The sequence below is a fragment of the Vanacampus margaritifer genome, chromosome 5, assembly GCF_051991255.1.
Source record: "Vanacampus margaritifer isolate UIUO_Vmar chromosome 5, RoL_Vmar_1.0, whole genome shotgun sequence".
NCBI classification, from domain to species: Eukaryota; Metazoa; Chordata; class Actinopteri; order Syngnathiformes; family Syngnathidae; genus Vanacampus; species Vanacampus margaritifer.
This window is the reverse complement of record NC_135436.1, coordinates 16,321,532-16,345,501: the sequence shown is the minus strand read 5'-3', so window position 1 is coordinate 16,345,501 and position 23,970 is coordinate 16,321,532. Positions and strand designations below refer to the sequence as shown.

General features: G+C 41.0%; 1 protein-coding gene across 5 annotated transcripts in view; it reads left to right on the top strand.

The window, feature by feature from the left end:
• septin4b (septin 4b) overlaps positions 1 to 23,822 on the top strand; it is a 30,610-nt gene extending 6,788 nt beyond the window's left edge. The window contains exons 1-13 of one of the 5 annotated variants that reach the window (XM_077565260.1): positions 12,544 to 12,679; positions 13,252 to 13,370; positions 15,015 to 15,344; positions 15,611 to 15,707; positions 15,805 to 15,891; positions 17,159 to 17,282; positions 17,353 to 17,487; positions 18,490 to 18,607; positions 18,684 to 18,785; positions 19,081 to 19,177; positions 19,277 to 19,439; positions 20,974 to 21,073; positions 22,500 to 23,822. In XM_077565260.1, coding sequence (XP_077421386.1) covers positions 13,275 to 13,370; positions 15,015 to 15,344; positions 15,611 to 15,707; positions 15,805 to 15,891; positions 17,159 to 17,282; positions 17,353 to 17,487; positions 18,490 to 18,607; positions 18,684 to 18,785; positions 19,081 to 19,177; positions 19,277 to 19,439; positions 20,974 to 21,073; positions 22,500 to 22,568 — 1,518 coding nt within the window. In that variant the 5' untranslated portion in view covers positions 12,544 to 12,679; positions 13,252 to 13,274 and the 3' untranslated portion in view covers positions 22,569 to 23,822. Of the gene's footprint in view, positions 1 to 10,453; positions 10,692 to 12,543; positions 12,680 to 13,244; positions 13,371 to 15,014; positions 15,345 to 15,610; positions 15,708 to 15,804; positions 15,892 to 17,158; positions 17,283 to 17,352; positions 17,488 to 18,489; positions 18,608 to 18,683; positions 18,786 to 19,080; positions 19,178 to 19,276; positions 19,440 to 20,973; positions 21,074 to 22,499 lie in introns of those variants that run through there. The other 4 variants (XM_077565261.1, XM_077565262.1, XM_077565263.1 and 1 more) reach the window with 4 other exon arrangements.
• Positions 23,823 to 23,970: the final 148 nt, after the last annotated feature.

Sequence of the window (23,970 nt, the reverse complement as noted above, 5' to 3'; positions counted from 1 at the left end):
CCTTTATTAACTAGATAGGCAATTTCCTTAACTGTCGTACATAACATTACTGCTTTTTTTTGTGAGTTTGCTTACTTGTACTGATGGGAAAATGAAGCTTCATGAAGCACCTGTGATATTTTTTTTACTCCTCTAGATGGGGCTCTTGGTTTCAAAATGCAAGTGGACATGTTATCACATTCCATTGCACTAGCCTTTATCTTTAAACCAAGAGCACCATCTAGAGGAGTAAAATGATATCGCAAGTGGTTCATGAAGCTTCATTTTCCCATCACTAAAACATAATGTCTGGTATTCAATCAATCAATCAATCAAAACTTTATTTATAAAACGCTTTTCATGCAAGAATTGCAACTCAAAGTTCTGTACAGATTAAAATCAACCACCCTGCCTCCAATGTTCTGAGATTGATGTTCACTCTACAGGTACAATATGTGCATCACACGATGTTGTGCGTCATAGTGGCTAAAAAGCCAGAAACAGGCAGGTCTCCTTTTAACGCAGTCCTCTGCTGGACCCTCCTCTACAGTACTTATCACTTGCGTCCACTCCCTGCTCGTCCCAAGCTAATTGTCCTCATCAGTCCAGATGTCCCACTTGAGCCTGAGCTATTCCAGCTCCAGTGCTCAGCAGAAATTCTGGTCAGAGGGCAACCTTGGAAATTCCTCCAAAGCCTCGTGCAGTAGATGCAGCTCTTGCCAAGCCCCCCTCCCGCTATAAATAATCCCAGCCCAGTTCCCATGGCCCCCCCAACTGGTTCCTGCTGTTTAGCTAGCAAAGCACAAATGCGAGGCCTGCATCAGAGAAGCAGATCATCTTATACCAAAGGCAATTTGTACAATAAAAGAAAGCAATAAATGGCATGAGGTCATGATCAAAGCTTCTTAACTTATCCACCCAGTCTGAAAGAACAATGCACTCCTCACACACCTCACGAGCTGACAAGTTCAAAGATCCCAAAATCAGTTTCTGACGTAGTGGTAGAAATGACTTCACTTTGAAATTTACACCTCTAGTGTGTGCTTTTTTTTCTTCACACCCACAGTCCATATCCACAATGTTCAAGTATTTATAGAATATATTTGCAGTGGAATTCCATTCCTGACCTCTAACCACTCTGGGATTACTCTCAGTTCGAAGTCTTTCAGTCTGGAACGTGGAGCTCCCGCTGAGAGATGGATAGACATTTTCAGCAGTTGACATGAGATTGCGAGTTAGTTTGGGAAAATATAGAGTTATGGTGCACTTTCACGTGTGTAATATTCATATCTTAGATCTTGGATGATGATACGTCATCAACAGTCAAAAACGTCATGACAAATAAGGTGAAATGTCATGCAAAGAAGATGCCTGTTCTGTATACTAAGTAAAATTCATATTTGTGATCCTTTCAAACATTCTGTACAATAAAATCAGCTGCATGTCACAAATAGTAAATCAAGGAACCTTCAAGCACGAGGACGGCTAGTCATGGAAGTCGAATTAAAAGCAACAGCAACATGCAAAGTAATTCGATGACAGTTGGTGTGTGTTCGGACCCATGCAGTCGCCGGCTGCAGCTCTTTTCACTCTCTTAAGAAAATATGTCCAGATGCTCCCTTGATGCCTCAGGACAGTCAGAGGAAATGCCAGGAAGAGAGCAGGAAGGGATGGTGAAGATGTAGTGAAAGAGGTTTATGTCCCCAGACGGCAAATCATCCCGTACTCTTCTCTCCCAGTTGATGACGGCCAACTAATTGACCTCATGTCTTCATGTAAGATCTAGGAGTAGAAAAAGGAATGGATCCGGTTGAACTCTGTCACCCTGTCATTTTAATGGGACAATTAGTGAAACACGTTGTGCTGCTCTTCTTACCATATTGTCGTATTGTCACCTTCAGCATCACCAGCAAAATAAGCACTACTGCTGGTGTCAGATTTAAGCACTTCACTTAGCGTGCATGTCGTTGAGATCCTGTCAGCGTGCGGTAATGATGTACAAAAAGGAGAGGTGATTACTAGAAATGAGCCCAGTCTGTCTAGGGAAAGACTTCAGTTAGTTGGATTTCATCACAGGTCTGATGATATTATCTGGCCGTTGTATTCTGTTTTGAGTTGACATCATAATGCTTCTTCATGGTTTGTTAATTGATAAGGCTGAGCTTGTTTATGAAGGGACTGCGTTCGATACGAGTGCAAGACTAAGGGAAGTAAGCCTCATATGTGCCTGTGGGAGTGTTGAGAAGTCCAATCCACAACATGTGGGTCTCGTTGAAAGATCAAAGCAGACGTGGCCCCGGCCTCACTTGCTCCATCTTTGAGCCCTACCTTCTCTCCTTTTTTGATAACCCTTGTTTTTCTTCTTCACCTGGTCTTTGCCGGTGTTTTCTGATGCAGCGCCAGGGTCTCTCCAAAATCTTCTATCCCACTTACAGGGATCACTCCCTTGGGCTTCAGGGTTGCTTTCTTTTAATGCCCACAGAAGTATAGACGCATACCTGTGGCCTGTGTTGACCTCCCTTTTTTTTCTTTCTTTTTTTTCTGAACGCTAAAACCACAACGGGATTCCGTCTCTCTCTGCGTCGCCAACCTCAATGCCCTAAATAAAGACTTGACTGTGAATTACAGTGGCTGATTATGTTACAGTATGTCCAGAAAGAGAAATCTACTCAGGGCTTTAAAACATTTATGAAGACTTTTTTTTCACTACTCACGTTTTGCTAGCTCAACATTTTTTTTTTTTGTCAAGTTCAAATTTTAATCTCCAAGAGGCAGCTGCTTTGCAGCGATACAACCAAACCATAATTGCAGTATTTAAATATTTCTGTCTCGCAGAAAATGACATACTCATTAGCTGCTGCTCTGTGTGAGGTAGTTTTAATGACATGTGTCGACTTCATTTTTGCCTGCATGTGTGTCGTTTGTACGCCTTGCAAACCGCCAAATACGTGTGCAGGGAGCATGGCTAGCCATTACTGAGTGCTTTATGGAGCCACCTCTTGTATTGAAGTGCCATAAGCAGCTAATGACTTCCTTATTTTTACTGTTGAAAACCTCTACCGGTCTCCTTTCGACTCCCAGTCTGAAAGGAGGAGAGTTGAAAAACATCCGGTAGTTTTAGCAGAAGAATCGGTTGCCACGGGTAACATTTTACGGGCTGATCTATTCAGACCACTTGCTGGGCATTTTGTTGTTATTTTTAAGTTAAATAAAAATAAAACAGGAAACTTTCTCTTTACAGCAGGTGGACCACTGCTTTCAATGCATTTCCACTGACTGCTTTAAGAATAGACAATTTCTCATCGAATGTTGACTTTATTACTCAAGGGTTTAGTGTTTGCTGTCTGACATAGATGGGCAAATGCTAATTTATTGCATGGCAGTCATTATCTTGCTTTCGTCGCTCTGTGAGATTGCATTTCAACGGCTCTACAAGCGCTTATCACAATTTTCTGTGCGAGTTTTGTTTTCCAGTCCTTGTGGAGACAAAAGCCTTGTGTCACTCCTTCTGAATGAGCCGTCACAGAGTGTTGCTTAGCCCTCCTCTATCTCGCTGGTCTCTTGTTTTGCTGCCCGTTCTCCCTGGGACTCGTGCCAGCCAGCAGGGGCGCCCCGCGCTCTGCGGCATCACCATGAGAGGGGAAGCATAGAACGCCAGCATTTGTGCTCCGAGTTGACCTCCAGATATCAACAGTACGATAAATCCACAGCCATTGTCGTGCATTTGAACTTGCACTTATTTTTGCTGCTTTCGTTTCTTGCAATCATTGTGGCACGGCAATCCAGAAGTCCAGTAGGTTGGGAATTTTGTGCCGATTCACATTTTTACTTCCCATCAACAACTTTGTCCGTCTTGAGCCAAACCAAAACAGGGACTGGTGAACAAGGTCCGGGTGCTGAATTGGAAGTCTTCCGCTTGCTAGCGTGTAGGCTATTATTAGATTTAGCCTGAGAATTCAGACTAAGGTCAGCAATCAGATTCCTGCTCCCAAATGGTGGAAGGAAACAAAGTAGCTCTGAGAAATGATGCTTTTCTTACATCAAAATTCATGACGGCAAAGCAGACCTTTCCATGCCTCACTGCGATATGTGACTACCCACCAATATTTTTGTTCGATATACCATCAGAAAGTCACTGTCTGAATAGAAGTTGGCATCAATGAAGACACCAGATGGCAGAAATAATTGCGCTACAATGTTAAATCAGTTTATTTTCTTTATTCACACACCTGACCTGTGGGTGAGTGGGCAAAAGTGGCACCTATTTTGGCGGTGATTGCAAAGTCTCCAGTTTAGTTGACCTCTTGCCACGTAATTGCACGTCGCCCATTGTCACATGCTGCTTGCTTACTCTGCTGGTCATGTGACTGTGACATCTGACGCATGGGTCATATCCAATAAAACTTTGTAACTCACCGCAAGTGTGTGTTTTAAAATCTGATTATGAATTTAAACAGATATTGAATTATCTTCCTCTATCTAAGTACAAAGATTGACAAACAGTACCAGGCTTAAAAATCCAGCAGGCCAGTAGTGGATTTACTAGCGTGATGTCTGTTCTATTGTGACTGCCTTTAAACCAGATCCATGTCAAACGCACATCTGGAGCTGAACTTAGAGCCACACAGACACACAAACAATCGCACCTAAAGCTTAGCAATCAGTCCTCGGTCACATATGGCCTGTGCGAACCCAATATAGCCGCCGCTGTCAGATTAGTGTACCAGCTGTTGCACTGTGGATAATTCATGAAGCATCAAGGTCAAAATGACAGTGATGTGTCACAATTTAAAGCATTTTCTGGTCCGGCTTGCGTTAAGTGTACCGCATATATGGCATTTTATACTTGTATTGAATTGTTGAATCTTGATTGCAGGCTCTGGCCACCCTGTGTGACATCAGCATGCTACTTTTAGTTTATGGTGATTGTACAGTACTTGGGAAAATCAGTTGGATGTGCTGCTCTATACCGAAGAACAGTTTAGTAAAAGTCCTTCCAGTTATGTACTCTTGGCTTATTTTGTGACCATTACAGCCATATTTAACTTTATAACTGGCGGGTTGAATTAAAGAATGGAATGTGAACTTTATGGGTGTTCTTTATAGGCAAGCCAATCATTTTTGTCCTTTTGGGGTCATGCTTGCAGAGGGTAGTGTGTGTAACATTCATTCTCCCACCATTTTTTTCCCCTTCAATTGTGATTCTAAATCCTCTCTAATTTGCCCTTTGCATCACGACACATGAGTCGACCGCCTATGCCAAACCAGCAACAATATCATCAACAACAACTATTCTTACTGGAATCTACATTTTTCTTGGCCCAGCAGTAACAGTACTTTCAATTCCAAGACTGTATAAATGTTTGTGACTCGATTATTTACAACGTGTATGCAGTACATCTGCAAACATATCCAATAATAAACCTGTCAATGCATCTAACCCAACTACTGTTTTCATGTGCAATGTTAAATCTGTTGAACACACTACTATTGAATTGAATTGAATCCCAGCCCTCTCTCTATCTTCACTTTCCTCACTGACAATCGTGTCTTGTTTCTTAAGTGCGGGAGAAAACGGAACATCTCTTTTTGACTTTTTACCAGCAGTTTGTCAGTGAGTCGACTCACTCTGTCAAAGACCGACATTTTGGCTGTGAGAGTTTCTTGGTTAGCTGCTTGTGGAAGACAGGTGTTATTTTAAGATAAATGATAGTCTACATATGGAATTCAAACATTCAGATGTGAGTGGAGAACAGCTTGTTTGACCACAGTTAGTTCAGACTTTCAGCCCAGTTCCATATGAACATGTGAAATAAAGATGATCAGTCTCTCCTTTGGTCTCTTGAGGTCTCCCTGATTTGTTGGAATTTAGATGTCTCTGGGGTTGGTGAAGGACTCTGATTGGTGGCCTGGTGGGTGGTGTCTGGTCGGTGCTGGATTTCACTTTCCTTTCTTTTCTTTGGTCCTTCCTCAGGTCTCCTGACGGCCTCACGACTGGCTGGAAGTGTTCGGTTTAGGTGAACGGTATGGGATTTTTTAATAGGTTTTAGGTGAACTAATGAATACACACACACTCGCACATACGCACGCACGCACATACACATACTCACCCACATACAAAAAAAAAAGAAAAAAAGAGAGCAATGATGATGACATGTCAAATCGGTAAAATTACCGAATGAACAATAAATACTGAGCTCTCCAGAAAAAAAAAAATTAAAAATTAAATTAAATAAATAATAAAAAAAAGATGTTGTAAGCATGGACCTTGTTTAGAGTTTTACGGTAATGCAACACACTTTTATCACGCCTTTCGGGGAGGAAATGCTACCAAATATTAAGTTTATTATGCTTTCATCTTCCTAAAACTGCTCATATGTCAACTTGTAGCCTTACATGAACATGATTAACCCATGTAGTTGGTAGTTGCAGTTGCTCAAGGGCACCTTTGTGGTGCTTTAGAAGTCCTGGTCTTTGTTTTCAACTTCTACTCAAATGCTTTGGTTTCGCATGGAGCAAACTTCAGGGAAACTTTCTTTTTATTCTCCATGTGTAATGAAGCGTAAAACCTCCATCTTTGTCTGCCCTTAAGACTGCTGACGGCAGGTTTCTAATCTTCTTATAAAAAAGTAATGAATGTGAGAATAATTTAGCAGCTTAATGTTTGTTTCCACTCAACTTGGCACCTTTCTCAAGGCAGGAAGCTCAATCCAGACGCTGATGTAATTTCTCATATTGAATCTACTCGAGGCACAACGCACACACTGTTTCAGCAGATCTGAGACTCAGATTTTTTTTTTTAAGTCACGTTGTGATAAGCCATCACACAAGGTGGTTTTGTGTTGATTTAACTCAGGACTTGGACTGACTGCTACTTGGAAAAGCCGCAAATGCCATTTTGCCTCAATTAAACTATTACGGTTTGTTTCCAATATGATTGAAAGGTAAACACTAGTTCCTGAATTTGAAGAACCTCTAAAGTTGTATTTATGGATTGTATGTGTATAGAACTAATTTGCTCCGAATTCACTCGGTGCCATGTGACATTCTGTGCATGCTTCTGCTAATGATGCAGCACAGTGGAAAGCAGTTGGAATAGCATCACATTAAAGATTACAGTTCATTACTTATGAGTTCAGATGGCCGGCCTTTCTGTTCTCTCTGGATAATGTTTGCTAAATAAGCCTTAGACAGATTGTGTGCTGGCAGGTGATCACACTCGGCAGGTAGGCTGCATATGGGTGCCAGTGGGCACAAAGGCTCCGTCAGTCACAAGTGATAATAACCTGACTCGAAATACAAACCAACACAAACTCAAAATGCACTGCATGCACTCAAGTCAAATAGGAATTTCATGCTGTTTTTTTTTTCTCTCTCTTTTCTAATCTCAATAAGCTCTTTCTTTTAGCCATCAAGCGGAAGGCACCGCTCCATACACAATATGAGCCATTGTTGCACCCTACCACCGTATATGGTGAGAGGGGGGGGGCATGTGAGAAAACGCTTTAGCACCTTTCCAGCAGGAATGCCTCTGTGTCAGATAAAGGATCTTGATAGAATAGAGCAGGAAGTGTAGGAAGTGTAAGTACGGGCGATTCTAGTCTCCTGGCTTGTTGCTATTGTAAAACAATATTTGTGTTCCTGCAAAAGTGGTGGAGGTCTACTCGAGAGCACATCCACATCCTTTGCATTCTACTTTGCAGCTACACAGAAAATTTCGTAGAGCAAATTTGACTCTCAAAAGACTATATTTGGTCCCAGTCAACACTAGAGTAAACTTGGAAAAGTGAAATATTTAAAAAAAGAAAAAAAAAGAAAGCACTCAAGGGTTGAGGAACGATCGCAGAACCTTCCGGTTGGGAGATGGCCAATCAACCCGCTGAGCCATGCCGGTCCTCCTTTTGTGTGTCAGTATATGGCTGGTGTCAGGTGGAATGGTACCGCCGACCATTTTTGGTCTCCTTTGGGACACACCAGCAATGTTATCCAACAGTAGGTGTGGCATAGCTCAAGTGATAGAGTGGTTTGTGGGATTGTTCCTGAACCCTTGAGTGATATAAAAAAAATATATATATATATATATATATATATATATATATATATATATATATATATATGTATGTATATATGTTCACTCTGTTTAGACTGGAACCGAATAGTAAATTTACTCTATGAAATTTTTTATGTAGGCATATTCCATCTACAGAAGCTATTCACTCTGATGCTACAGGAGAACGTGTTTGACATGCAAGTGCCATAAATCGAACCCAATGGAATCGTTGCAGTTTGACATATGTATCAAATCGTCTTTTTATGTGAGAGATATCTTAAAAGGAAATGTCACATTTAAGGTAGAGTACTGACGAGTTCATTCAAATGTATTTAGAACTACAACAACAACAAAAAGATCCTCAAATACTGATGGCCTCACGTCCCTGAAGCAAAATGGAAAAACAGGAACTTGCGTGTAGTGACTTTTACGACACCATATAGCATTCATTATTTAAATTACATTGAGGGCACGCTATAATATAAGCAGCGATTGCGTCTTTGACAAATGCAGGCAGATCCTTCCCTTCCGCGCAGCAGGTGGCACTGCCTCCCCTTCCCTCTTTAGCAAGAGTGGCAACGCTGCAACCAGTGATTTAGCTTCAAATGTGTCCCACAAACAAGAGAGAATCACAGAGGTGCATTTTGGAACATTGGCACTTGCTGCTCCAGGGTTTTGCGGCGCTTCAGTGGAACTCCCTGGCTGTCTTGGAATCGGGCCACATCGTCTTACAATGTAAGCAAGTTGCAATGTGATCCCCAGAGCCGCAGACACAGAATGTCACTGAATTTCCATCTCGGACCCAAGTGGGTGTGCGTTGGTTCCTGTGTGTACGTGCGTGTGTGTGTGTGGGCACTGTCAGCCCTTTTAGGCAGTCTTTAGTAATCACCGTCATGAAGGCCACAGGAGGATTAAAGCAGACAGGAAGTAAGATCTCAGTACGATGTCCGTTCACTCCGCCCTCTTTTGTCACTGTCACGTCTTTGTCAGAAATGATTGCAATTCGTCCGCCGTGCTTTAGTGTTCTGACACGTCTGTTTGTTTTTGCTGACTCTCCAGTTTGTGTTACACCTCATGTTAGCTATTACAGCAGCACACTTGGCACACAGATTTAGAGGAGCTATTAAGATTGAGATCGGGTTGCTTTGGGTTCTTCCTCCCGTGGGTTAAAAGTGAATTCTCAGCAGAATTCTGCTGCCGTGTTTGTCGCTTTGCTCTTAAACAAACAAGATAAATATACGATTAGAGCTTTCCTAACCACATCCGCCGAAACTGTCCCGTCTGTCGTGTATTGTTTTCTCTCTAATCCATCCTGTCAGTTTTGATATTCTAATCACATATCAAAATGATGTCCGTGTCTTACATAAATTCATTGGACTAGTTTGAACGACGTCAACACAAAGCCTTAAATTGAACCTTAAAACCTGAATGCCTTAAAATGGAGACTTGCAACATACACAGACAGACAAACATGTATTTCAACTCTTGTGCTACTGTGGGCCTGTCGCTGCCATCTGGGCGGGCCCGTTGATGGCGCAATGGCGATGACCGTTGTAAGAGAATGCTGCTGCGTTCTGATAGCAGTCTGTTATTTTTGAGCATCAAGGTAACATTGTACTGTTTCTGTGGTCAAAAGTATTTTTGCTAGGGCTCTCGGGTTTGCGTGCTGGCCGAGTGGTCTGTTGTTCTACATCACAGTAGATTTAGTATTTCTTTTTTCTACGTTATATTGAAGTTCCACGACATGTGACGCTTACTGTAAAACTGTGACTGTGTTTTGAAGCTTTTTTTTTTCTTTAGCTTGAAATTGAAAGAACAGCATTGGAAGTTGCCACATCTACCGACTGTATGCAAAATGTGTCTTGTCAAAATGAACCATTAGTAGTAGTATATCTTTGTAAAGCTGAGTTCATCTTCAGATTGTAGTGTCCACACTGTAGTTCCATGCAAATGTTTGATGATATGGAGAGACTGTGAAAGCCAACTTCACACAGAGGCTTTGCTAGTGCTTTTCAGACAACGCTGGCATCGAAACATGCGCACATGGCCGACGTCACCGCCTGCCACTGGCCTGAACCACAAAAGACGACTTCACTAGATATTTGTTTTTATTCAGCAATTCTTCATAGATTTTTTGTTCCTGTTGCTCCTGGGATGGTCACTTTTGTTCTAAAGTCATGTTCATCAGATAGTGCTCATACATAATTTAGCATTCACTGAATAGTAGCATCGTAATTATTGTTGTGGGATTGCAAACGGTTCAGTCAACTGTGCTTCCTCCAGAGCTGAAAACTGCTTTCATTATAGACGTTTAATAATAACATGTCAGATAGTTTCATAATGACTTTTGGCAGCTTTTGGTTGCATTTCCCATGTCATAAAGGGAACATTAGATGTGGGCTTTCCCTTGAGAGCCGCCACAAATCATCGTCTATCAGCAGCGCGGCAGCAAAAGCCCACTACCACCATCCAACAGTAACAAGGCACCGCAGTCAACCTCGCAACTCGTTTATTTTTTACTTGGGCTTCTTGTCCCCCCCATTGTTTCTCAGGGCCTATGTGGGAGTCCCATCAAACATTCTCCGTTTTTTTTCCCCGCAACTCTTCTCTCTATTGGGACAGCACCCTATTAAGACGACAGGAACTGAAAATGGAAGAAAATGTGAGTTGGTCCCTCTGATTCCAGTTGAAACCCTTTCCGTCCAACTTTAAATGCTTCCTACATTGTTGGTGTGTGTCTGTGAGATTTCTGTCACAACCTCTCTGTGATTTAAAGTATTTAAGTCGAAAAGGCATAACAGTGGGTGGTGACAGAGACATTTCATGCCTGCAATATGGTCCATTATTAGCAGCCCCACTGATTTGAAAAAACAAAGTTCCAGCGACTCAAGTTTCTTCATCAGGTGTGACTGTTGCTTGAAACATTGCCATCAGTATCTTATTGCCGAGCCTGGATCTTGTGCTTACAAATGTCAGGGTTTGTGTCAGTTGCTACACGTCTGCCATTGGATTTGCATTGAGTTTGATCAAAATGGTGGATTTCCTGAACCGAGCAGTAGACTACTTGCATATAACTATCACATGAAAAACCTGACATTACAGCCCAACATCCGTTGTGTTGTTGGGATGTAATTGTTCAATATAGTTTCAGTCAATTCATTTGGTCATATGTGAGCAGCGTGCAGTAGTATGAAGACCATTTTTTTGTATCAGGTTTTCAGACATGTACAGTATCAGCACACACCACCTGACCATTACATGAGCTAATTAAGAAGCACTTAAATGTCAGTCTGTCCAGTTAGGAAAAAGGTAATTGGTTCATGTCTCAAAAATGAGACTGGCCCCAGTGGGAGCCAACTAATTATAATGTTTGAAATTGTCAGAGACTTTTGTTCATTCCCGTTGTGATGACTGCTGTCGCTATTTGTGAAGAATGATGTTTTTGTATCGATAAAATGATGTTCAGCAAGTTTTGTGGTTGGTCAGGTTTTACTTGCTTACACTCATTATTCTGCAACAAGAAAATACAAAGTAAAGCAAGCGTTTGCTGCTGAATTGTAAACATCACTGCATCTATAGCATCTCAAATCAAATTTTTTTTTTTTTTTTTTGTGAGGTGTGAGGTGGTATCAAAGCAATGATGGGCAAAAGGAAACATCAACAACAAACCTATTGACAGTTTTTCTTGGCGCTATGAAGGATGTGATGTCATCACATGGAAATTACACCCACAACTTCATTAACACGCAGTACGGCTTGTGTCTTTGGTGTACCTTTAAATATATTTCTTCGGTATGAAGCTTGACATTTTCACCTTGATATTGAGACCATAACTTTTGGCCCTGGAAAAGGTACAAACCATTATGGAAATGTCCAAGAATGTGTTGTTTCGGGTACTGGACATTGATATAGATCGGCTCTTACTGTGGCCCTGTTTTGTGCAGTGACCTCTAACAGGACTTTTGTTGAATTCAGTACAGTAAAGTAAAATACAGTTGATAATCAGCAGGAGTGCTGTAAGTGGTGAGAAAGTGAATTCTAAGGGCCCAAGACTGACAGAGGCCATGGAGAATAGTATTTTTAATTTCCCTAAATCTCTGACAGTACCCGGTTTGTATTTGTGTCAGTTATGATTTCATCTCTTTGATTACATACAAAATGGAAAATCTCCAAACTTATTATTCAGAAAATATTTGGACAATTGTGGCCTACATTTCCATATTGCATCCTTAATTCTTTATGTTGTAGACAATTACATTGTCATATAAAAAGTTTGTAGGCTATTCATCCACTTAATTAGAGAGCTCATTAGCATCCCTGTAATGTATAATTTACACTTGATAAATATTAAAACGTTGTTTGCATTGTATTACCACTTGCTATTATAATATGTGATAACAATATAATGAGATACAGCTACTGGACTGTGCAGTGATGCCGCTCATCAATGTGTGTGATCGGTATCCTGGGGGGGGGGGGGGTCGATGGCGATGTAGGACGCAGCATGTATAAATACTGGGGCTGCGTTGCCTCAGTTTCCTGTTTCCTGCTGGAGAGGCCTCGAGGAGAAGTTTGTGGAGAGAAGCAGAACAGAGGTTGGAAATCTCTCTCGTAGGCTTTCGGTACCCCGCAGGAGAAAGCGCACAGAGGGTGAGAATGATTGCTTAATCTTAATCTTGTTTGTTGGGGGATGACTTTGATCATTCCGTTTTTCGCCTTTACTGAATTAGCAGAAGCCTCCTTTTAAAGGCTGCGATCCGTAAAACCTTAAACGGATGCATCGTCCGTGCACCAAAATGGAATTTGCATACAGAATATATTCATTTTGTTGACTTTGAGGCTCCAAAAGTGTGGATGTCTGTACGTATGTAGGTCACACGACTGAGCGTGTTGGGCATTGATCTCTCAGCTTTGGTTGTAGCTCAGCAAAGCAGGTCACTCATTTCCTAAAGAGTGCAACTATCAATTGCACCCTGCCCCAAAGCGGCGGATGCTTCCAGAATGACGAGACCATGGAGAGATTTTATACAAGACAAAAATGCTATTTTGGCTTTATTTAATACTTTTTTTCCCCTGCCTTCCTTTTTTGTTCTTATCCATTTTGCCTGTTCACGTTACTCCTTTCTCTCAACTGGTTCTCCAACCACGTGCTCTTGCCCCTCCTCTGCTCTTCCGTATCGAACCGTTCCACATACATACTCCCTTCTGCTTGGAGATTGCAGAGTTCACTGTAGCCCCACTTGCGATGGAGGACAGTGACCACGAAATTCCGTCTTCAGCAGACGAGCGGGACTCCTGTCCCGTCTCCCCAAATCCAAGTGGGGACCATGATGCCGACCAGGTACCGCCCACTTCCCGTCTCGTCACTCAAGCTGCCGATGTAGGATACGGGTAAACTGGCGGGGCCACAACGTCGAGCACACCTACCAAATTGCATGACGACAACCCGCCACCAAGAACATTAAAAGGGTCGTTACGTGCCAAATCACCCCAAAAATCGGAACATTTTAATCAAGCAGATTTAAATGTTTATGAAACTTGGTGTACTTGTTGATAGTGATGGCACAACACTAAATTTCACATTTTAGGTCAATTGGAGCAGGGATTTGAGAGCTACAGCCCATCGAATATTGATATTTTTGGCAAAAAGGGCGTAGCCACCTTCCTTTGAACTCTTATATATAAATCAATGAATATCTGACGGTATGGATACTCTGACTCCTTATTGTTGAAAAAAAAAATACACCTCTTAAACTTTTATATGATTGAACGTGACAGATTACATTTCATGTGATCCACCAGGTCAACTTCAAGGTCAACTAAAACAAAAGGTTAACTAAAATATGCACCAATCTGCTAAATGATTTGGAATCCTTGTTGATTTCCCTTTACAACAATCCAACAATACCTTTTTTTGTGTGAAGATTGACCCAGTAGTGACATATAAGGGATCAAAGAAAGGTGGCCACGCCCCTTTTTGCTGAAAATGTCCAAATTTGGTGGGCTGTAGCTCCGATTGACCTCAAATTTGAGATATAGTGTTGTGCCATCACCATCAACCAGTACAGCAAGTTTCCATCCATCCATCCATTTTCTGAACCGCTTATTCCTCTCAAGAGTCGCGGGGATGCTGGAGCCTATCCCAGCTGGTTACGGGCAGTAGGCGGAGTAAACCCTGAACTGTTGCTAGCCAATCCAGGTACACCAAGTTTCATTAAAATTTAAATCTGCTTGGTTAAACCTTGGGTGATTTTCTGGAACGACCAAAAAGCACAAGATGAGTTTTTATTCTCAGCACAATTTACTGGTGACCAGTGACCTCCAGGCAGCCATTTTGTGAAGAACATTAGTGCCACCTACAACACATGAGTTATAATGGCTGCCATGTCATGATTGAGCAGTCACGTGGACGTGTTTACGATTGATTGGCTCTGGCAGAGGTCAGCACTCTATTAAGAACATAAAAACAAGATACAAGTGTACTGGATTGTGCAGGTGCACATAATCAAGAGTCTCAAGTGTTGGTCAGGACTTTAAAACACTTTGTTAATGACACAGCAAGCCGGCGTGATCGTAACAGCAAGTCATGAGTTCAGAGTGGAAACATGGGCCTGCAGCCGAGATGAAATGCACTGACGGCTCTCTCACGGACACACACTACATTATTCATCTTGGTTTTGTGCTATCAGTCTTTGGTAACTAGAGCCCAGCATGAGCAGAGCACCCAACGAGGATGTCAGCCTCCTACATACGTAAACTGCTGACCAGAAATGAAAATTGAACTGTAACTTACAAAAAGAAATCATAAATTCAGAAATCTTTGATATTTTAATGAACATTGAAACCCCCCAAATTAAAACCTCATCTTTCAGTTTGATGATGAAAATTCCACATTGTACCAATGGTAACACTTGGCATCTACCACCTCCTTCACCCTCTTCATGTCTTCTGCCCCCTTCCTCATCCAACCCCGACACGTCTTTAGCATTCCAGCCACTCCGATGACTCCGAGGTGCAGAACATAATGCAAGACCCCCACCATCATGTCGAACTCGAGCACCCTGAACATGACCGTGACCTCAGCCCGCAGCATCATCCTGGCCAAGAGGCCGATGATGCAGACAGGGAAGCCGAGGGCCAAGACCACCCTCACACCCCGTCCTGTTTGCGCCCCCCTGTGGCGGGTAGGGCCCAGTCGGATTCCGGTTTTGAGCCCGGCTTACCTCCCAGTGTGGACTTTGACTTGCCCTTCCCCGTCAGTCCCTCCAGGCCCAAAAGTCCGTGGGCCCGTTATGACCCTTACAGCAATAATGAGGTACAGGGCTGCAGTGAGGAGAAGATTGTGTGTGTCAGTAGTGTGTGTGCGTGTAGCTTGGTTGCTGGTGGAGCAGGAAGTGACTGTTGCTTTGTGTTGCTAGTGCCGCTGTGCTTGTGTTGACTTATTCACATACCAAACATTGCTGTTGAACGTCCACATTATCTCCTTGTACAATGTTTAATGAGACAACTCACTTCAATGCACAGTTCTATGTAAACATTATGTCCTAATTCAGTTTTGTTTTTTTTCTCAATGATTTTCAGGATCAGGACAAGGAATATGTCGGTTTTGCAACACTCCCAAACCAGGTGCACCGCAAGTCCGTCAAGAAAGGATTTGACTTCACACTAATGGTGGCAGGTAAATGGCTCGTCTCAAGCAATCAGCAGCAAGATTTGAGGCGAAACCCACCTCAAGTCTCAGTGTTTAAACTCGCTCGGGGGATGTGTGCTTCCAGGCGAGTCTGGTCTTGGAAAGTCCACCCTGGTCAACAGTCTCTTCCTCACAGATCTTTACAAAGACAGGAGGCTGCTCAATGCTGAAGGTGAACACAGCACAACCTTAGTGGTCAACAGATTGTTGTCAATTTTCTGGATCAGAGATGCAAGTAAACGTTGATTCCGAATCTCATTTCTTCTCTAGTACATCTGATTTTTATGATTATAATAATAATAAGAAGAAGAAGAATTAGGGATTTTTTTCAGACCAGTACAAGTACTCAACTCTTGAGTAGTCACAAATACCAAAAAATGACCCAAAAAAAGGCAGATACTTTTAAAGAAAGACCTGTATATCTCAATAGAGCATTTTTTCTTTAAGTTGCATGAAACTGTCAATTTTCTATTCTTCTCATTTCTTAAAATTTCTTCCATCAAGTTCCTGATTGTTAAACCGTCACAAGAGGACAGCCTGCTAAATGGCATCACACCTTGAAATAAGGCTAGCTATCAACCCAATACCGATACCTGTTATTGATACTCGCCCATCCCTAATAATAATAATAATAATTCCTAACTTTTACTTGAAGCACTATTATACTAAATTTAATTATTTGCACTTCACTGTATGCCTTAAATAGAAGTTGTACAACGACATACTTTGATTGGGACTTTTTGTGGTAAGTTGATTATTTTTATTTTTTTTAATTAATTTTATTGTGTGTTTTATACAGAATGTTTTTTATGAACAAAAAGAAAATAGAATATTCCCATTAATGTCATGCAATTTTAAGGAAATTTGCTATATTGGGATGTATGGATCTTTTTTTTTTTTAATCTGTTGTTTTTGGGGATATTTTATGTATCAAAAGTACCGGTACTAGTGGTATTGGCACTTGCTATATATATATATATATATATATATATATATATATATATATATATATATATATATATATAATGATATAGATATAGACTATTTTGTAATATATATAAATTAGGGGATAAGTTCAGCAACAGGTGGATCTATATTAAGCATCAAAATGATAAATTACAACAAATTCCATAATCTTGAGGGGCTCTTGTTCAGCGGAGGGGGAGACATTTTATGCATTTTCATTTTTACAAATTCCAGCCATTTTGTCCTCAAATGATCCAAATGAATGCAGTACAAATCTGCTCTACAAATGAGTGCCCCTCAGGTCAACATGGAATGAGGTTTCACAAATGCTACCTTGTTGATCTTGTATGCCTGGAGCTAAAAAGCGCCATATCGAGCCAAGTCGGTACTGTCAAGTGGAAAATCCATTTGTGAATTGGAGTGTGTGGAAAGACCATCGCGATTCTTATTTCCTGTTTGTGTCGCACCTTCAGAACGAATCATGCAAACAGTAGAAATCACCAAGCACACGGTTGACATTGAAGAAAAAGGAGTCAAGCTGAAGCTGACTATTGTGGACACTCCGGGCTTTGGTGATGCTGTTAACAACACAGAATGGTACGGCACACACGCACACACGATCCGTTTGTGCTGTTCATCCTCACAAGCTGCGCGTCTCCCTCGCTAGCTGGAAGCCAGTGGCCGACTACATCGACCAGCAGTTCGAGCAGTACTTCAGGGACGAGAGCGGCCTCAACCGCAAAAACATCCAAGACAACCGCGTGCACTGCTGCCTCTACTTCATCTCCCCCTTTGGACACGGGTACGATAACGCGGCTGCGTCCTTTAATCAGCCCCCGCGGAAGTGTCATAGTTGACCCACTTGCTAGTGGCTGCCACAGCTTCAGTATTTGACTTGAAACTGCTACGTCTATTGACAACTGGTGTATGGAGGACCAAAACTGCCAAAATTAAAAATAGATAAATGACTCAATGAATAAAAGTGAAAATTTAAACAGATATAAAAAGTATAATTCAAAAATTAAATACAAAAAATAAATGTAAATCAAAATGAAAAAGTAAAAAATGTAATTAAATTTTAAAAAAAGAGATTCAAAAAATATGAAATCTCTAAATAAATACAAAAATAAATATATGAATAGATTTAAATATCAATCAATAAATGAAAACACTCTGCGCTCACATTTATTTATTCAGTGCTGCAGACGCTATGTCAGCTCGAAATGTTAAATTAGGGGGCGGTCCTAAGCATGTCTTGGGTTATCTACAACTTGCGGCTTGAGTTGCTCGACAAGTTGTGGTGACAGTGGACAAGACAGTCGTCCATTGCTGGAGCTCTCCATGCAAGCTGGCGAGACCTTGTTTGCAGACCCGCTCACTCGACCTTTGAAAGGTAGTTTGCAATGGCGGAGCCCAACGGACCTAACAGCAGCATGAAATGAATAAATGTGAGAGCGGAGCGTTTTTATTTATTGATTGAAATTTAATTCTATTCATATATTTATTTTTGTATTTATTTAGACTTTTTTTTTTAAATCTTTTTTTTATTTTTTTTAACTTTTATATATATATTTAGGGATATATATTTTGTTGTTTTTATTTATAATTATATTTAATTTTTGAATTACATTTTTTTAATATCCAATTTCATTTTCACTTTTATTCATTTATCCATTTATTTAGTCATTTATTTTTAATTTGGGCAGTTTTGGCCCTCTATAATGGCCGTCAACAGTGAATCCTCCCCCTCCCTCATGCATTCGCACACTGAATACTTCCTTCATACTCGTGTTGTATTTTGCAGCCTTCGGCCGCTAGACGTGGAATTTATGAGGGCCCTGCACAAGAAGGTTAACATTGTTCCAGTGTTGGCCAAAGCAGACACGCTCACTCCGAGTGAGGTCAAAAAGAAGAAGATTAAGGTCGAGCTGTCGCACAAGTCATATTTTTAGGTTTCTAACTTGCTGCTAAAATGTTTGTTGGGTTTGCTTTGTGCAGATTAGAGAAGAGATCGAGCTATACGGTATCAAGATCTACCAGTTCCCCGACTGCGACTCTGATGAAGATGACGACTTCAAGCAGCAGGATCACGAGCTGAAGGTGAGAGTGTGTGTGTGCGGCCTTTTGAGCTTTTGGACTCTTCCTCCTCTAGCTGTGAGGCGTGTCGAGCCTATGCAGCAGCCTAAAAAAATGTGCACAGGCACAAATTGATAAAGAGAGAGAGAGGTGTCCGACCTTCAATTGCATGGACAAAAGTATTGGGATACTTGAAATGCTCAGTAAAATATTGGTTGTAGCTCGGTTAGGTGTCCCAACACTTTTGTCCAAATAGCGCATGGCATATTACATTAACACACGCTAACATTTCAATCATTGTCCTTGTTCCCACAATAAGGAAAGCATTCCATTTGCCGTAATTGGCAGCAACACGGTGGTGGAAGCCAAAGGGAAGAGGGTGCGAGGTCGTCTGTACCCTTGGGGAATCGTAGAAGGTAAGGAGTTAGTTACCCCCTCGTTAAAAGTGGAGATATCCAAGGTGGCACACGAAGCGTCAACATGTCGCTTGTTTTCACACCGGTTTTGTTACACAGTTGAAAACTCTGCGCACTGCGACTTTGTGAAGTTGAGGAACATGCTGGTTCGAAGTCACATGCAGGACCTGAAGGACGTGACCCGGGAGACCCACTACGAGAACTACAGAGCCCACTGCATCCAGAACATGACCCGCATGGTCGTGAAGGAGCGCAACCGCAAGTATGACAGGCAGACATCTTGAAAACGTTTTTTTTTTTTTTGTTTTTTTAAACATCCACATTTGAATGACTGCTTGTTTCATTGGAGCTGTCACGAAGGGCAAGGGCGGACCTTCCATTGGGCAAGTGACTACGAACTCGAGATTTTTTAGGGACCCCCAAACGTCTCATGAAAAAAGTTGTCTACAATTTAAAACTCATTCATTGCCAGCCATTTGAGAAGATTCATGTCAGAAGATATGCCTGTTAAAGTGCTCCAACTACATTATATATTAATATTTTTATCAATTACAGTAAACCACTTGAGATTATTTATCCATCCATCCATCCATTTTCTTGACCGCTTTTCCTCACAAGGGTCGCGGGGGTGCTGGAGCCTATCCCAGCTGGCTTCGGGCAGTAGGCAGGGTACACCCTGAACTGGTTGCCAGCCAATCACAGGGCACACAGAGACAAACAACCATACTCACAATCACACCTATGGACAATTTGGAGTGTTCGATTAACCTGCCATGCATGTCTTTGGAATGTGGGAGGAAACCGGAGTACCCGGTGAAAACCCACGCAAGCACGGGGAGAACATGCAAACTCCACCCAGGAAGGCCGAAGCCCGGACTCGATCTCACGTCCTCAGCACTGGGAGGCGGACGTGCTAACCAGTCAGCCACCGTGCTTTATTTACGTATTAGATAATAATCAGTAAATACTTGAATTTGTGCTTTTTAGTTGGTGATAAACACTAATATTCCTATTTTAGCTTCATCCTGAGATTTCACTCCAAGGCCCAATATTGTGTCGACAGGACACAAATAACAAAGCCAGAGTTGAGACATTTTTTTTTATAAATTAACTAATTAAAAAACAACAACATAATAATAATAATATTTACTTAACACGCTATCAGGACAAACTAGTTTGTCAACAAATCGCATCATAACCTACCTTCAGTAGTCGCCATCTTAGAACGCCTTTCTCTCATACGTCTTTATATTATTGTAATGTAATGTAATGTTGAGTAGTACTGCCACCTAGCGTTGTAATCAGGGAACGCACAAACTTTTTGGGAGTAGTCGACAGCAACGGTTCTCAAATAAGGGTACGTGAATTTTAAAATATAGTTTTAAAGTACAGTATATGTAAATATTTCAGAAAAATACAAGTTCATAAAATGAATTGTATATTCAGTAGGCTATTCTATTTCAGTGTCTAAAAGCCATCATGTCTCCCATACCAGAATGGTTCAACCCAACTTGTCATATGCCACCTAGAATCACCTGTCAATTACTTGAAAACGTTTTCAAAATTCAGATTATTATTTATTCTTGAGCTTTACTATGATCCCAAAGAAGAACACTTAATGTGTTAATTTATGTGCATAAATCTTTATTTATAATTAAAGTAATTATAGTTTTTTTTAGTTGTATATTTTTATTTGCAAACTCAGACCAACTTAGACCACATACATACAAATAGAGTTTCAAAGTTTAATAAATCAGACAATGAGTTTGTGTTTGTTTGTGTTTGTGTGTATCTAGTAAGCTAACCAGGGAAAGCGGCACCGACTTCCCCATCCCGGCAATGGGCGACGTGGCCGACAGCCAGACGGAAAAGCTGATCCGGGAAAAAGACGAGGAGGTACGGCCCGGCGACCCCCAAACGGAGTCGCCCCAACAGCCGCCCGCCGCTTTTGAGATGGAGCGCGAAGGCCACGCCCACACCCAGGCCCGCTCGCATCTGGAAGACGAGGCCCTTTAAGTGTCCTCGTCTCACGTTTACCCACAAGCCATTGCGGCTCATGCTTTAGCATCAAACTTGATGATTTGAATGCGTTTGTGTTGTCGATGGGACATTTCTTTCACTTCTCATCACAACTTTCCCTTTTTTCTCACGCTCTTTACTCATATTGCTCACATTCTCATTGTTAATGTTCTCACTCTCTGCATTGTAAGGAGTCATCAGCTCACTGTTTTTCTTCTGAATGCTCATTTGCTACTTTGTCCTGGACTGTCATTGGTCAGTTTCTAATTTTTTCCTCACCTCCCTATTTCTTTTGCTCACATTCTCTCCGTTTGTTCTCACTGGTTGCGTTGTCATTCTTCAACTTCTTAGTTGTTTCTCACCAGTTGTGATTCTCACTGACCACATTGTCATTGTTCATCTCTCCACCTCTTATTTGTCACCGCTGATGTTTTGCTAGCTGCACATAAAATAATGTTGTGGCATTCAAACTCACACCATGCTAGTTTCCACTCATCCCATCATTCACAAGCTAATTCAGTCTTGTTAGCATTAGCATAAATAGCTCAGTCACAGGCTTATTCAGTCTTGTTAGCATGAGCATAAATAGCTCAGTCAGTCTTGTTAGCATAAATAGCTCAGTCACAGACTAATTCAGTCTTGTCAGCATGAGCATAAATGGCTCAGTCACAGGCTAATTCAGTCTTGTTAGCATTAGCATAAATAGCTCAGTCACAGGCTAACTCAGTCTTGTTAGCATTAGCATTAAACATAAAAAAAAGTACCGTTAGTTTGTCAACAATGTAACCTCCTTAGTAGTTTTTAATCATAATAATGACATTATAAATGTTTTACCATTCAATGTGATTGACCAACAACACTTAATTTGTGCTAAAAGCAGAGGTGGCAAATCCAAAGTAAAAACCCTGCCAAAGTTTGGCTTTAGCCCCAGGTGCTAGCTAGCTCCCTAGCTAGCTCCCATCGTACTCGTTAACCTGCTAGGGCGCTATTGTATAGTTAACGCTGTTGATTAGAGATGATTGGTGTATATGCTAAAACTCTGCCTCACTTTTATCCCACATGGTCCTATTTATTTCAGCAAATAATAAAGAGACTATAATTTCTATTTTGTTGTTCCTTTTTGTATTGATGAAAACACTCTATTTAGCGATCAGGATTTAAGGTGCTGGCCCCCCGCAAGCTACATTAGGATAATTGTGGCGGCCATCGAGGTCACGTGATCTACGATGCAGTTTGCTATCGATTGAATTTGTCTTTTGGTGGCCAGCAGTGTGTAATTACGCGTTGTGATGTGTCCCGTCAGCTGCGGCGCATGCAGGAGATGCTACATCGGATTCAGGACCAAATGCACAGCAAGAAGGACGCCTACTGACACGCCGGGTTGCCCGCTTGAACTTTCACCTCCCGTCCCATCCCAACGACCTCATCAACCTCATCAGTGCCCATCATGCACTCGGCAGGATGAGGTAAAAAACGCTCCGCTCTGTAAATAGGAATGAAAAAAAAAAAAAATGAAATGATGCTTCCAACATTTTTTTAAGGTTCTTTTTTTTTTCTTGGTGCAGGTTTATTTGTCTTTTTTTTTTATTATTATAGGTCAACATCTGTCATTTATTTTATACAACACCAAAAAAAATTTTTTTTCTACAGATTATCTCCTGAAAATTATTTAGCAACAGTGGTGTTGTTTAATCTGCTTTGTATGAGTTGAATGAGTGAAGAATTATTGTTTCGACAAAATTGATTTGAAATTGAAAGTGCCACCGTGTTGTTAGTAGCAACACTTAGAGGTGCTTCTCAATAAATAACAGTGGCAATTCAAATATTTTTTATTTAAATTTGATCTGGCTTGTTTTATAAGTATGTTGGGCAGTAACCGGCAACCCCTCAGTGAGGCGCTTTATCACCTCAGCCACCCCAGAAACATTTCTGGCTACACCTCTGCAACTACTTCAATTTATTTTTATGCAATACTGTAATTAATTGAGATGCATCTGTTGCATATCAGATATGTTGATATATGTTACATATCAGAAAAACAATGCGTTCATACTGCCTGATATGCTTTTTTTTATTCCACTGGATAAAATAAAAATCATGCTTTTGAATGGCCTCTTGTTGCAAATCAAAAGTTCATAGGCTAATGAAAACCATTGTCACAAATGTTACTGTAACAACTAAGTTGACACACTTGACAGTTTCATTTAATCGCATGTGTTGTGAAAAATCAATGTTATTTATGGGCATTGAAGCAATGTATAATACAGAATTGCAAAATTATGATGGACTTTGGAATTTTTGGTTACCACTTTGTGAGCTCGCATTATGACAAATAAATACTAATAACGTCATTTTTCTGGGCTGTTTAACAAAGCTTCACATTTTATTTGTAACATTTCTAAACATTGTAATTTACAAACCTCATTTGTTATTAATCACAACTTCCTGTTGTTGTTTTTTTCCATCTCTGGCAGCCTTTACTTTTGTGTCTTTATATTGTTGTAGTCACATTTTTATTTTATGCTTCAAGTATATTTATGCTATAATGTATAAATGCAAATAAGGACGGCTGGGGAAAATATGCAAGAAAGCAGTTCAATGCTAATAAAAATACATATTAATTTCATGTGTCCCTCTATGCATATTTTCTTGTGACAGAATCTGACAAAAGACTACAAGGCATTTTTAATATATATATTATATACTACTTGCTAGTACGAGGTTAGCAAATAACCAAATCAACTGTGACCTGTGTTCATGTGGCAAAACATTTT